At 34.6% G+C, this 15,364-nt stretch overlaps 1 protein-coding gene across 1 annotated transcript; it reads right to left on the bottom strand.

The window, feature by feature from the left end:
• On the bottom strand, positions 1 to 10,810 carry plekhd1 (pleckstrin homology domain containing, family D (with coiled-coil domains) member 1). The gene is made up of 13 exons (XM_067368298.1): positions 10,659 to 10,810; positions 9,951 to 10,044; positions 9,292 to 9,381; positions 7,893 to 7,969; positions 7,623 to 7,714; positions 7,442 to 7,494; positions 7,175 to 7,269; positions 6,818 to 6,911; positions 6,256 to 6,446; positions 2,055 to 2,187; positions 1,423 to 1,567; positions 1,065 to 1,208; positions 1 to 158 (listed from the first exon to the last, which is right to left on the bottom strand). Exons 1-13 carry the CDS (start codon positions 10,808 to 10,810, stop codon positions 1 to 3), a joined length of 1,518 nt encoding a protein of 505 aa, XP_067224399.1.
• Between the last annotated feature and the right edge of the window lie 4,554 nt (positions 10,811 to 15,364).

The raw sequence follows: 15,364 nt of genomic DNA, 5'->3' as shown, positions 1-15,364 counted from the left end.
TTAGTCCTCAGACTGAACGGTGTCCTGGCGGTTGATTATCTTGTAGGCTTGCCGTCTCAAACAGCTGTCTGAAGTCAGACGCCGGGCGGTTTCTCTCAACTCTTCAAGACTGGTGGAGGAGGCACCGCGAGAGGTGGCAAATGATTGAGAGTGCTTCACTACAAACAGGAAAAGAGGGTGGAACATGATTAAGAAAGGTGGAGCAAAACAGAAAAAATGACTGACCGCACACTGAATCCAAAAAAGACTGAAGTCTAGAAAAATTGCATGGTGCAATAAAGTGCAAGTGAGGAGCATGAGCAGATTGCTATCCTCAGTGCTCAAAATGCAACAAACAATCACCCTCTTTCTAGAAAGACGAGCAATTCAAAGCCATCAGCAAACTTGAAAACCCAACGTGTGTGTGTGTTGTGCTGTTCAAAAAGGGTTGGTCTTTTATGTCTTTTATGCTTACCAAGGTTAAAAAAAGTTCTAGTGTAAAAACAGTTTACAAATTGTAAACAAAAAAATTCTATTTTAACTATAAATAAAATATTTGTATTTGTTAAAATGTAATTTATTCCTGTGGCTTTCCTTTTTTAAACTAAGTCCAAACCCCACTGATAAAAATAATAATATGAAAAACATAATGGCATAACAATCTATCAAAACGTGATCAGAACTGCCATCCCTGTTACTTTTCTGAAGACAGCTGTGTCCCAAAATATATAAAATGACACTTTACCAAAAAAAAAAGTTACATTTGTTAACATGTTAACAGGTTAATGTTAATTTATAATAATAATAATAATAATAATAAATATTACATATTTTAAAGAAATCAAAACATTCTATTATTGTACAGGATATTTAAACTTTTACAAAAAAATATCCTTCAGTCAAATCAAATCAAATCACTAGTTTTATAGATTTACTCAATAGGAGTGCTGCTTCTGGTAATAGCAGAATGGCAGATTCACCAGCATAGATACATATGTTACTTCAATATAGAGTTGTGGCTAATGGAACTACTTGGGTTATAATTTCATCATGTGTGCATGCATGCACCTACGTGTAACACTTACACCAGTGCTGTCTGGAGGCCCGTTTCTGGATACGGCAACTTTTGATGCGCCGAGCAGCAGCTTTATGCAGATAGACTGCGTTCTTCATGATGGATGGTAACTTGGCCTCGATCTCAGCAGCACAGATACATTCCTCAAAGAACTCTGGGAAAACAATATCCAACTGTATGTTGATATGCAATTTAGTAAAATTTAAGAAGCCACTGCATTTTGAACAAATAAATCTATGAAAAATAAATATGCATTGTTTGTCATTTTGATCTTTCATTCACAAAGCTTCACAAAATTTTAACCTTTCAATTGAAACAACTGACTCTTGTTACTCAATATTAGAACACGACTAATGTAATGTACTCACTGCGGAGATGGCTGACGTCTCCTTTCATTCTTTCATCCCTCTCGCGGGTACGTTCTATTGCATTTAGACCCTGTTCTAGATCTTGCAGGGCCTCCTCGGCCAATTTCAGCCTACGCTCCAGTTCTACACGAGACTCCATCTCCGCCTGACACACACACACACACACACACACACACACACACACACACACACACACACACACACACACACACACACACACACACACACACACACACACACACACACACACACACACACACACACACAAACACACACACACACAAACAAACAACATATTAAGTATATTATGAAGACAGATTGTAAGGGAGTCACATTTTAGATGTGAAAGGTATGAAGGAAGGAGCAGACATGAGCGTTTATAGAATTTCAATTGATTTTTGTATCACTGGAAGTGATGATCCAGCAGACAGAAATGAGATAGAGATAGAGAAAAGGTAATGTAATACACATGCTGTATGTAATTTAATAATTCTGTATACTGGTAGATCCAAAACAACCTTAAAATATTAATTGGAATTTTTGCAATGTTCCACATTCAAATTTACAGCAAATCCAGTTTCTTGTATCCAGTTTTTTTGTGCTCCACAATTTCAGGGCATATTAGTTTTCACCTTCAGCTCTTCCTCAGTGTGCTGTTTGTCTGCTGTGAGCTGTGTGAGGGACTGCTGGAGAGTTTGAGCCTGAGAAGAATAAAACTCTCTCTCCTCCTGCAGAACTTTGGCTCGCTTTTCATTCTCTTTCAGCCTGCAGGGGGCGACAGAAAAAAAGGTTTTGCTTACTGGCTCACTGCCATAAACACTAGGGGGTAGAAAAGAGAGCAGTGGAGTGTAGTTTGTGATGAGAGGCCACATTTACAGAGGTTTGTTCTCTGCTTGTTCTCTCTCCTGTGTAAAAGTACTGAATAAATTATTTTCATATATATATATTTGCTAGTTTGTATCTCAATTCTGACTTTTCTTGCAATTCTGACATTTTTTTTTTTTTTCTCAAAATTGAGTTTATAACTCGCAATTGCAATTTTATGGCCTGGTTTCACAGACAGGGCTTAGCCTAAGCCAGGATTAGGCCTTAGTTCAATTAGGATATTAAGTAACTTTTATAAACGTACACTTGAAAAAACATTACTGGTGTGCATCTTGAGACAAAACAATGGCACTGACATATTTTAAGATATGTCAGTACAAGTTACTTTCAGTTAAAACAGCTCAAACATGCATTTTAGTCTAGGACTAAAGCCTTGTCTGTGAAACCAGGGGTACATTTTGTGAGATAAAAACTCGCAATTACCTTTGTGTGTGTGTGTGTGTGTGTCTGTGTGTGTGTGTGTGTGTGTGTGTGTGTGTGTGTGTGTGTGTGTGTTACATACTTAGTATTCCAAAGTATTCTAAAGTATTTAGATAAGTTACAAAACTTGGGTATTCTAACAAAATACGTTACAAATTATTTTTTAAAGCATGTATTTTGTAATCTGCAGTGAAATACATTTTAAAAGTAACCTACCCAGCCCTGGTTATTACTATATTACTACAGTAACAACATGTAACGTGTAACAAGGACACTTTAAAATAAAGTGTTACCTAAACTATTTATTTCTATAATTTCAGAAATAAATAACGATATTTTGAATTTTAATGCAAATGTGCAAATTTATGCAATGAAATTTAAATACATTTCCAGAAGATCGAGCACATTGAATTGTGGGATACATTACCCAGTGCAGTGTTCTCCATTGCATACTGCACTTTTTGGCAAAGTCATCCAGAGTATTCTATGCATATTCATGTACTATGCATATTTAGAAGTATACATACAATATAAATCGCAGAAATAGTAGTAGCATAAATTCAATCATATATTTATGTAATCTGACATTTTTTAAGAGTTACCAACAGCAAACAGAAATAAGATTTCATTTTTAAAACCAAGTAAAAAAAAATCAATGACATCTAATCAGGTTGTTATTTATAAATTTGTTGTATCATGCGTAATGGACCATACAGCAGAGTCACATTTATTTATTTATATCCTGCTTTTGAGGTCACTCATACCCGCTAGTCAATCCACTCTCTGTCTTTTGTGCTTCATTCACATCTAATCAATAGACTGGCTTATTTAGGGATCAATATACATTTCCATTGTCACAGTCTCAATGGTCCATTTATTCTACTGCATTTCCTGGAAAAAAAATTGCTCTACACATGAACAGTGATATATATATATATATATATATATATAAATATACAGGGGCGGATCTACCGGGGTGGCACCCTAAGAAAAAGCTTTGCCACCCCAAAATTATCAGAGAATAAAATATAAATGTTAACAGTGTTTCAAGTTCTACTGCTTTTCAGCAGCGGCGCTTCAATCTGATGACATAAAAAAGACAGCGTATTGCAAAATAATGGCAAGAAAACACGTCTTCCAATAAGCTGCATGACGGTTGCGCGTCCAATGTAGTCAGCTTCATTAACAAATGACTCTTATGAACCGGTTCTTTGGGAGTCAAAATACAGCGCATCCAAGTTCACTTACGAATTGTTTTCCATTTGTTCGTGAATCGGAAAATTACTGATTCTCGGCTAACTCAGAAGTCCTCGAATTTTCGATTTTTTTTGCGTGCTGATTCACCGACCGCCCGCTCCACTTTCATCATGGATAAAGGTCTTTTTATCCACAATAACATGAAATCAATAAGAAGATCCCGATCACAGAAACGAGGTAAGAATCTAAATGTATTTTAGCTTATCTCGATTGCTAACACATTATAAGTGATTCAGTTGGCCCAGTTTCCAAAACCATTCATTCAGTTATCAAAACAAAGACACATTTCTCAAAACGTTTAACAATGACTACATTAGGTAGCAAAACTGATGACACACCAGTCAAAATCTGAGAGAGAGCTGAATGAATAATTTACAGGGGTTTTAAACTTACACAGTACCAGTACTTTAGATGAGGGAAATTTCACTATGTATGTACAGTAAACTGTAACATGTTGTACACCCTCAAACTTGTGATTGACTGTCTTGTGTCAGAAGACCAATACACTGCTATACTACCTTATATACTGTAATACAATCTGGCCAAACGTGCAGAGGATGCTGAATTTAGTTTTACTGTAATTGACAGTATACTGTATTGTGGTGCATACCAAGTTCATACATATCTACTGGCAGATCAATTTACAATAGTAAAATGAAAAAAGAAAGAAAAAAAATCACTGCTGTATTTTACTGTATCTGTAAATTTATTTTTGTATAGTGTAGTAGACAGTGAGCTGCTAAATAATTCCTGAATCACAGTAAGCTGTATTTTTGTTAGTGTTATATGAATTGATCTCTCTAGTGTTCACTGGGCAGTGCAGTAGTTTGTGTATTTGTTAAGTTTTGTGTGTCATCTGAGGCCAAAGTTTGATTGTGTCAGACAAGAATAAGTTTTTGACAAAAACATTTTATTTTGACCTGGAAGTTTGAGGTTTGTACAAGCTGGTGCATAGTTTTGAGACTGTGTTTATATAGTTGTGAGAAAATTCTGAATTTTTCATTTCAACTAGATTAAAAGTTTGAAAGACAAATTTTTGCTGGCATGTCATGAAGCCAACTTAAAATCTTGTTTAAAAAACATAAATAGTTTGGTCAGTTAGGCCAGAATATAGATGTTCTGGGTGATTGCTAAAGTGTTGCTAGGTGGTTGCTAGGAGATTCTGGGTGGTTGCTAGGCTCTTGCTGCAATTGCTGGGGTGGTGCTAGAATATGTAGTTGATAGGGTGTTCTGGGCGACATTCCCACTTCTGATAATAACAGAAACTCAAAAATTGTTTGCAAAAAACATTGTTCTTTAGCTTGCACTAAAATATGTTTTATGCCATCGAAGTAACCTGTGTAATATTAATAAAACTGCTCATCTCCTTTAGTGATACAAGGTCAGACTCATTTTAAATCTGTTGATGTTTTTCATATAGTGCCTTTACTTGGTGCCATGATGGATATTGAAATCTTGTTATATATTTTGGCAATGCAATGTTTGTGAACACAATTGTGTATGTCAGGCCATAAATCTCCAAAAACTATGCATTGGCGCTTGCTTTGGTGTTGCCACCCCTCATAGACCTCATGCCACCCCTTTGCCACCCTATAAATAATTTTCTAGATCCGCCCCTGTATATATATATATATATATATATATATATATATATATATATATATATATATATATATATATATATATACACACTCTAAAAAATGTTTGGTTAAAAACAACCCAAGTTGGGTTGTAAATGGACAAACCCAGCAATTGGTTTTAACCCAGTGGTTGGGTTAAATGTTTGCCCAACCTGCTGGGTAGTTTTATTTAACCAAACTACTGATTAAAAATGACTATATGGCTGGCTTAAAATGAATCCAAAATAGGTGAGAAATTAAAAACCAGATACATAATTACTAGAGGCAACAGTAATAATCAAAAGGTGTACATTTATTAATAAGCAATTTGATAAATATTTATTGTTTATTATTCATTAGCTTATTAATAAATGTTAATTTATTAAACATATTAATAAATGTTAATTTCCAGCATATTTTGGGTTCATTTTAAGCAAGCAATACAGTAATTTTTATACAACAGTTGAGTTTAATAAAACTACCCAGCACGTTGGACAAACATTTAACCCAACCACTGGGTTAAAACAACCCAATTGCATTTTTTAGAGTGTATATATACACACACACACACATATATATATATATAGAAATAGGAAATCTTTGTACATGTAAAGAATCTTTTGCAAATTTGTTATGAAATGTTCTTATTCACCTGTCATCTGCCTGTTCTTTCTCTTTAAGCAGATTCCTCATCTGCTCCTCGATTTGCCGCAGGTTGCCCTGAAGCTGCACCTCTGGATTATGGGAGTCTAAAGAGGCCCGACGATCACTTCCTCTTTCAGCCACATCCTGTCCTCTTTCTCGCAGCATCTCAAGGGTACGCTTTTTCTCTTGGGATAAATCCTGAATTAATACAGAGTCAGACGTTTGTTATGGACCTTATCAGGACACATATTAATATTCAGTAATATTATTGATTTCACTGACACCACTGAATGAGAACAAAATTTGAACTGAATTGAGCTGGATGATAACAGTTTTCTGCAGAGCTGTTTTATAGCTGATTTGACACAGTTTCATAATTGACGAATTTTGCAGCATCAACACTGTTATTGAACTTAATTGAATCAACATGAATCCACATCTGGGTTCTGATCGGTTTATGGGTTTATTTTGTAATGATGATAGTCTGACAGTACATTGTTCCTAAACGTCTGTAAGGACTTATTATTTTATTTTTTTTCCAATTCTTTACAATGTTTATTTTTTGATACCTCTAAAGACTTCTGCAGAAGTGTGGTAAGATTATGAAGTTCCTCTTTCTCATTTTCCACTCCTTTCAGACAGTGAGCAGTACCATCCAGATCTCTAACAAAACAGAGCAGTAGAAAATGTTCAGAAGATGGTCATTAATGATCAGGGTAAATTACATATAATAATGTAAACATATTTGATTTAATATCTATTCTAAAGCTGGATTGCTCTCAAGACCCATTTTTATGGCTGGGCACAATTTGATTAAATAAGTAGATGGATGGATGGATGGATGGATGGTATAAACAAAAATGTTATATGTTTGTAAAACTGTTAATAATAGTAAATGTGCTTAAAAAAATGGTAGGGTGCCTTACAGTTTAATTTGCTCTTGTTCTACTCTCAGCTCTTGAACCACTTCCTCAAACTTCTGCTTTTCTTCTTCCAGCAATTGATTCAGTCTTTCCAGCTCCTACAAAACACAGGTACAGACATATACAAACACAGACATATTTATCCATTATTCACTTTACATGCATGGACCTCTAAACCTATAATCTGTGTACAAACATTTCAGAATATACTAAAAAACAGGAAAACTAAATATTTGTGGGTGTAAATGTAATCATAAATCCAGAGCTAACCGCCTTCTCTTCTCTTTGCAAGCATAGTTCCTCAGTCTCCTCCATGAGCTTATCTAAAAAAAAAAAAAAAAAATGTTTTTAATTTTAAATCAAATAAAAAAAAAATATACATCACCCTTAATATATTAGACCTTTATGAAAAAGTATTGTGAATTTTCCATTTGAACAAAATTGACCATACCCAGGTATTCCTGCTTTTCCTTAGCCAGCTGTAACCCCTGGGCTTCAAGACTCTCGATCATAGCCTCACCCAACTGAGCATTCTTCCAAGTGCTTTAATGGAATTAAAAAAAGAAACACTAATGTCACAATCTATTTAGCATCTAAGGGCTTAAATGCATGGGGCTATTTTTAAAAGTGATGGAAATTATATGTGTGTAAACATTTACACTTTCAATCTTAAATTTGAAATTTGCTTAATTTCACAAAGATGTTGTTAGAAGTCACTCACACTTTTCCTGACTCTTGTAGCATCTCCACCCACTGACTCTGCTCTGACTCCGATTCAGCAGCCAGGACAATGTTTCCCTGTACAGGGTAAGGAGAAAGATCTTAAATACCAAGATTTATTTGTTTATTTTATTTATTTTATTTTTTTGAGAAAGACTCGTCTCTGTGATTATTCAATGTGATTATTTCTTCCATGGTAAAACAACAAAAACATAGTTTTGTGATCTGTGGCTATAGAATTTCAGAAGACAATGAAATTACACCAAAAATGAAGTCACCATAAAATCAAATTTGACAGACTATTGCAGTATATATTATGAACAATTTATCCATGTACATTTAAAAAAAAAAAAAAATGTATAACCTATTTAGTATAAATAGTAGTATAAAGGGTCTGTAAAGTTTTAAAGTTTAAAGTACATGACAAATAAAGTTATTGTCTCCTAAAAGAAATAATTGATTCTGAACAATTCCAGTCTGACTTCCTGTTACATACATAATAATGCATCAAAATTGCATAATGCCAGTTCTATGGTCTTTATTGGCTGCCCACGAACGATGTCTACTTTGACCCGTCCTCAAACACTGTAGTTGCAGCTGAGGCCTGGAAGATTTTTGTTTGTGTTTCCGACACTGTTTTCAGCTCTGTGAATCCACTTTGCTGCACTTCAAAAGGATAAAGTGAAAAAGGAAGATCCGAAGCTGAAATTCAGTAATGGTAATGGGTGTTTCGTTGCTGACACGCGATGTAAGTTGTAGACAAATTACAACAGATGGGGCTGTCTGACCAGTCAGAGCAGTGTACGCTCATTAAGAAGGGGTTTAAAGAGACCGAACAGATGTCAGACTATTTGAGAAATTAGGTGATGACGCAATGTGCATTGCAGACACTGATCTGCATAAATGACTAATCATTTATGTATTGCAGACTTTATTGTCAGAAAATTTAAAGGTTTGTTTTTTTTTTTTAATGCATGTAAATCAATTGTAGGAGACCTCCAAAATAAAATTAAGAACACACACACACACGCACGCACGCACGCACGCACGCACACACACACACACACACACACACACACACACACACACACACACACACACACACACACACACACACACACACACATATATATATGTGTGTGTATATAGATCTATATATATATATATATATATATATATATATACAGCTATGGAAAAAATTAAGAGACCACTTAACATTGATTTCTAAATTTGGAGTGGTCTCTTCATTTTTTCCATAGCTGTATATATAATAGGGACACTTTAAGTACATTTCCATGTGTAAAAAACAAAACAAAAAAACAACAACAACAACAACAAAAAAACAACAACAACTGATTATGTAATTATGTAAAATACAAGAAAGAAGAAAATGCTTTTACAGTGAAGCCCTCGTGGTTGATGACCATGGCAAATGGCATGCTTTGATCTTCTTTAGGCTCAACAATGCATCCACCTAATGGAATCACCCCCTTAGATGGAGAAAAAGGTTAAAACAATATCATGCCTATAGTAAGAAATATATTAGAACAAATTGTATATATTTTGCTGAATTTACTCTGTTATTAATATCTTGGTTAGAAAACCTTTTAAAAGTAAGCAATCATCCAACAGCTGTGCTGATATCCAGTACACTTTAAAAAATGAGTGTTGGTATAACTTAAAAAAGTAAGTTACCTGTTTGCCTTAAAATTTTGAGTTCATTGAAATTAAAAAAAAATTTAGTTAAAACAATGAAGGTGATTGGTTTAATCAACAGAACCTAAAAATATTATGTTATCTGTTATCACCACATTAATTATCTAAGTTGATTTGACAAAAGAAAAAAAAAATGTGATAACAAATCATGAAAATATTTTTTTTTACAGTGTACCCTTTTGCTTGAGTGATATATAATATGATTATATTTATATATATATATATATATATATATATATATATATATATATATATATATATATATATATATATATATATATATATAAAATTAGTTTAAAATGCATAATAACAAAAATAATGTGCTATGTAAATGTCAGCTTACCTTAGGGTGAATGTTGAAGTACCGATTAGTCTCAAAGCTTTTTTTCTCATTTTCAGCATAATACAACAGAAAACTATCCTTGATGATGAAGAATCTGTTATGTAAGCACGAACAGTCATAACGATTTACAGCAACAAGAAATTCAATAAACACCTCAAGCTAAGCTACATATAATAAACACTTTTTTTTTTTCTCTTTAAAAACAGGAAAGCACTAGTTGAAAACTCTCCATAGCTTTCTCCACAAATTCATAAATTACCAAATAACCATAAATAAAACATTCATTTTACTGGAATGGATCTTTATAATTCCTAATGTACGCACAAAAACCTCCTGGCAGCACAGAGAGTCCTCATAGATCTGACTTACTCAGCTTTAAAGGCACATTTAAAGCATCTCGGTTCAGTAAGCTATAATGATGGGTTACTCGATATCTTCTAAGCTGCAAAGCTTTTATAGTGCACTACATAACAAGGTACCACACAAAAAAAAAATATTCACTATGCAGTAAAAATACCATAGCTGCTTCTTATGCTTCACTATAACATTATATATTTAATAACACTTCATTATTGACCAAAAACAGATAAACACATTGTGAAAACATAATGAAAAACAGCTAAGTAAAATAAAATAACTAAAAAGATTTTCTAATAAAAGAGTCTTTAGCTTTATTTTTGTTAGTTTGTGCATAGCGCCCAATGTTACCTGCGGGACCACTTGGCCGAGGGCCTCCCGAAAGGTCTCTTCCACAGTACCCCATGCAGTTGCACTTTGGTGCTGATATCCAATGCGTCTGAGTCAGCTTGCTCCATGGAGGTCCAGGTCGAGAGTAGGGAGGGCTTGGATGAGGAGAACATAGCTGACAATTTCACAGGAAGTGGGAGACGAGGAGGTGTGGTAAAAAAAAAAATGTCAATGAATTTAAAATAGTAGCATGTACACTCTCCAATAATCCTATAGAGACGCAGTCAATCAGGGAAAAGTCTGTGATGATATCCTCCAGTCATTCAGCGAGGTGGAATGATCTATCTGCCAATAGTGACATCAGCTGGTTTTGGACAGTGTGGAAATAGAATCAGAGAGGGAGGGAGGAATTGATATGAGAGGTTTAGACCCAAGAGGCTTTGGGAAAGAGTGTTTTTTTTTTTTAATCTGAGGGATGTCAAAGCAGTATTTTAAAGGAAAATGCTATTACTTAATGGATTATGTCACTTATGACGTAGGATCTTTATCTCATGACGTTGGACCTAATATATATATATATGTATAAAAACAGTATTTTCAAAGCTGTTTACCATGCCTTTATCATTTCCTATGTTCCAGAATTTTAAACTTTGAAAGAAAAAATAGAAAAAAAATAAATCTTGATAAACATTGATATTACACATATTGATATTGACATTGATCTAAATACATTCAATATTTATGTGAATATAATTGTGATAAACACAAATTAAAATTACACTCATGTGGCACAATTTCAGTGCTAATAACAAAATTTGCCCCTAATAAAGTTTTATCAAATGTTAGCATAATTGGTAACCAATGACCCCTGACAGCAACTTAATGTCGGCCCAGATCCGGCCCACATCCACGGGCGGACTGGCCATCTGGCATACCGGGCACTTTCCCGGTGGGCCGACGTGCTTTTTGGGGCCGACGGTCGCCGACCGCCAAAAAAAAAAATAAAAAATTATCTCGGCCCATGAAAGTGGTACGCCTAGATCGGCGGCCCAATGCTTTTTCATTTGACACTGGGCTGCTGGCCCAAAACACTTTAGTCAAAAATATCACATAGGCTATTTTTTTCCTTCTGACAGACGCGGCTCATGAAACATGTAGCTTAGCGGCCCATTGGTTGTTTTCTTGATTGACACTGGACTGGCTCAATCATATCTTTGAACAGCACCATCTATAAGATTTCTGCCTGCACGCAATATAAAAAATATAATTAATAACCACGCTAAGTATTGTGCATAAATTATATAAACCTAAAATAATTATGTAAGTAGTAAAGCAATACAAACGCAAACGGGCGTTTTAAGTTTATTAAACATTTTGAGTCACCCCTCCCTTGCTTCACAGTGGTTTGGTCCACCGCGCACGTCAGACTCGCTTGTGCTTAGAATCTGTAGAAGTCCGGCGGCGCCGGCGGGAGAGAACAGTTCTACAGACAGAAGTCGGCTGTTAAGGCTATTTTATTCAAAAACATCGGGTGAAGTGATTATTTTCTCTTTAACGCTGATGGTGCTGAGTAATTAGTCATAACAACAACAACAACAACAAAAAAAGATGATAACTGATGAATTTGACTGAATTTTTCCGCTATTTCCGATTACTCCGCTATTTTAGAGATTATAATGTTACCTAGCTTGTTTACCATAGCTTGTTGGATATAAGTAACCCACACCAACAACAATTAACATTGTGATAAGAATAAGTAAACTGTAATAAGGCTAATAGATTTACTGTTGTGTGTTGGGTTATGCTCAGTGTGTATTCATCGTATTTTGGTGACTTGGTTGTAAACAACTAAAAATAAATAAATAAGTAGAATAAATTTTATATATATATAAGCGGAAGGACGGGTGGTATTTGTGATCTTAAGTGGTGGTGGGCCGGTCTGGGCCAAAAAGCCAGGGCCGATTTTTGGTCCCAGTCCATCCCTGCCCACATCTGGTCTGTGTGTAATCTATATGTTATGTTGCTGTTTGGGACACAACAGTGACAGTAAAATCATACTTGATATGAAGTACAAAATGTGATGTGTGAAGACATTTGTGCATTGCTGTTTGTGCATTCTGTTGCAACATGTATTAAAATGTACAATTTTTGCTATGAAATTAGCCTCGGCGAGACAAATGATCAAGACATTTTATTCCAAAAACATTTAAAATGTCATTTCTACCATGTGATTCTACTGTAAATGTTTCTCTTTGTGAGGTTTGGTTTGGAGTGGCTGAAATGCATCTTTACGCACAACTTCCAGCCTGCATGGAGAGCTTCTTGAGACTCCAGAGACACCAGCAGCTTCAAATACCTGTTTGCTGCTCAACACTGGCTTTTTTATAGCTGCCCTTTTAATACAATACATTTTTTGACAGGAACTTTCATTAATAAGCCTTTATCTGACCGAGTTCTGCTGTGCTCTAAATCACTCACAAATCTTGTGATAATTCGATAATCTCCATTCAGTTTCACACAATATTAGTTGTTTTCATGCCTTTTGCACAACATTGCACCATTTCATGCTTTTCATCTTCAAAAAGATCTTTCTTCCTCCCCATATTGCATGAGAACTGTGACTTGCTTAATAATGTTGAACAACCTCTAAGTAGGGTTTCCACAGATCTGGCAAATTATTTTGTCTGAGGTTGAAACCAGTTATCTAAAAAGACATGGATAAATAAACGAACAAACATTTTCTTAGAAAAACTAAAATCTGAATGTTTATTGTGCAGAAATCTTACTGATTTGTCTCTTGCATAATAATTTGGAACGCAGTGTATAGCCAGGTGTGTGGCTTTCCTAATCAAGTCCAATCAGTAATCAAACACAGCTGGACTCAAATGAAGGTGTAGAACCATCTCAAGGATGATCAGAAGAAATGGACAGCACCTGAGTTAAATATATGAGTGTCACAGCAAAGGGTCTGAATATTTAGGACCATGTGATATTTCAGTTTTTCTTTTTTAATAAATCTGCAAAAATGTCAACAATTCTGTGTTTTTCTGTCAATATGGGGTGCTGTGTGTACATTAATGAGGAAAAAAATTAACTTAAATGATTTTAGCAAATGGCTGCAATATAACAAAGAGTGAAAAATTTAAGGGGGTCTGAATACTTTCCGTACCCACTGTCCATTGTTGGACAGGAGGACAAACTAGCAAGTCAAGTAAAATATTTTAAATATTTTAAACAATTTTATTTTCTAAAACTCCACGGGGACAAAAGTTCCTTACCAAATATAACCTGTATTATACAGGTGCAAAAAGCAGATTTTAGACATTGTTCTTACATAAAAGATCAATCTGTCCAATTTCACAGACAGATTAATCTGCTAAAGGGCCATTTGGTGTTTGTGTGCGTAAGTATTAGGAATACAGATGTATTCCTTTCCAAACAACATCAGCAAACACATTATGGATCTAAATCTGCCAAGTTTACAGCATCTGATCTTTTCCACATTTGAACATATGGAATCGCATACATCTAGTTTGTTAATGGATCAGAGATTATGTACTCTAGACACTTAACACAGCTTTAATACCCAGTGGATATATATTTAATAACACTTCATCTGTGACTTTACACATGGACTAAAGGATTACAGTTTGAACCTAGAACTGTACGTCTTAAAGGAGTGCTGTTTAACACAAGTTAAACTGTAAGACACAGATGCTGTTGACAGAAAATAATTCTAATTTGCAAAGCAAAAATGACATTGACTGTAAAACATGATTTAAAATCAGGAAACTGAATATTGTACTTTCTCATATTGTATTATAATACATTTCACACTACATGTATGCATTTAGAATATGCGTATAATATTAATATGTGATATAATAGAGAATTACTGCTTTATTGGAAACAACACAATGCTTGTACTACTTTCACACAGAAACCGTTTCACAATAGGTATCACTCCGCTTGTTTCTGCAGGATCTGTATTAGCAGTATTTCATTTTTTAAAGAGCAAACCTACTATAATTTAAAAAATACTACAGTTGTTGCATCACGAAATGTAGTTTTAAGAGTTTTTTTTTAGGTGAGAATGTAGTTGTTTAGACCCCAAATATGCAATTTATATATAAAGATAGCACCCATTTGACATATTACATTTTCAGAGATGTAAGCTCCAGGTTGCAGCGGTCGTTAAGCACTCATGTACCCGCCGAGAACAGCTTATCTCAGCCAGTCTTTGGGGAATTTGTCACTGGCAGATATAATTTATTTTGGGTTTATCAAAAGGGGCATTCTTTGGTCTTAATAATCTACTTGTTCCAAAGCAAATCAACTTGGCTAAGGGCAAATTTAACGTTCATAAATATGCATTTTTATTTAACTTAAAACCTACTAATTAGAGCACTGCTTTTGACTGAATTGCTTGCTTGTGTATATGTCCTATTGTACGAACTTATACTTTTATGACTATAGCCTAATCACAGCCGTGCTGATATAGAGCCATATCATACTCCTACTCAAGTGATATTGCTCATATATTATATTTCAGCTAATTGAGTTGTCTAATCACTCTTTTATTTGCAGAATATCAAAACTCTGATGTAATATATATAAAATATGACATATTTCTGGGTTTCAATGTGACATCAATAAAAGTTAAAAATGTAGAAAAATGTCCCAGATTTCTGTCAAAATCCATAAGATGTGCCTGTTCTTAATTACTG

The sequence above is a fragment of the Chanodichthys erythropterus genome, chromosome 18 (assembly GCF_024489055.1).
Source record: "Chanodichthys erythropterus isolate Z2021 chromosome 18, ASM2448905v1, whole genome shotgun sequence".
NCBI lineage: Eukaryota > Metazoa > Chordata > Actinopteri > Cypriniformes > Xenocyprididae > Chanodichthys > Chanodichthys erythropterus.
This window is presented reverse-complemented; position numbering and strand designations above follow the sequence as displayed.

Coding starts and splice junctions, on each gene's coding strand:
- plekhd1 (XM_067368298.1), bottom strand. CDS start 10,810: ATGTTCTCCTCATCCAAGCCCTCCCTACTCTCGACCTGGACCTCCATG. Junction 7,270..7,441: donor TGCAAAGAGAAGAGAAGGCG/GTTAGCTCTGGA, acceptor TGTGTTTTGTAG/GAGCTGGAAAGACTGAATCA. Junction 6,447..6,817: donor TTCTGCAGAAGTCTTTAGAG/GTATCAAAAAAT, acceptor GTATTAATTCAG/GATTTATCCCAAGAGAAAAA.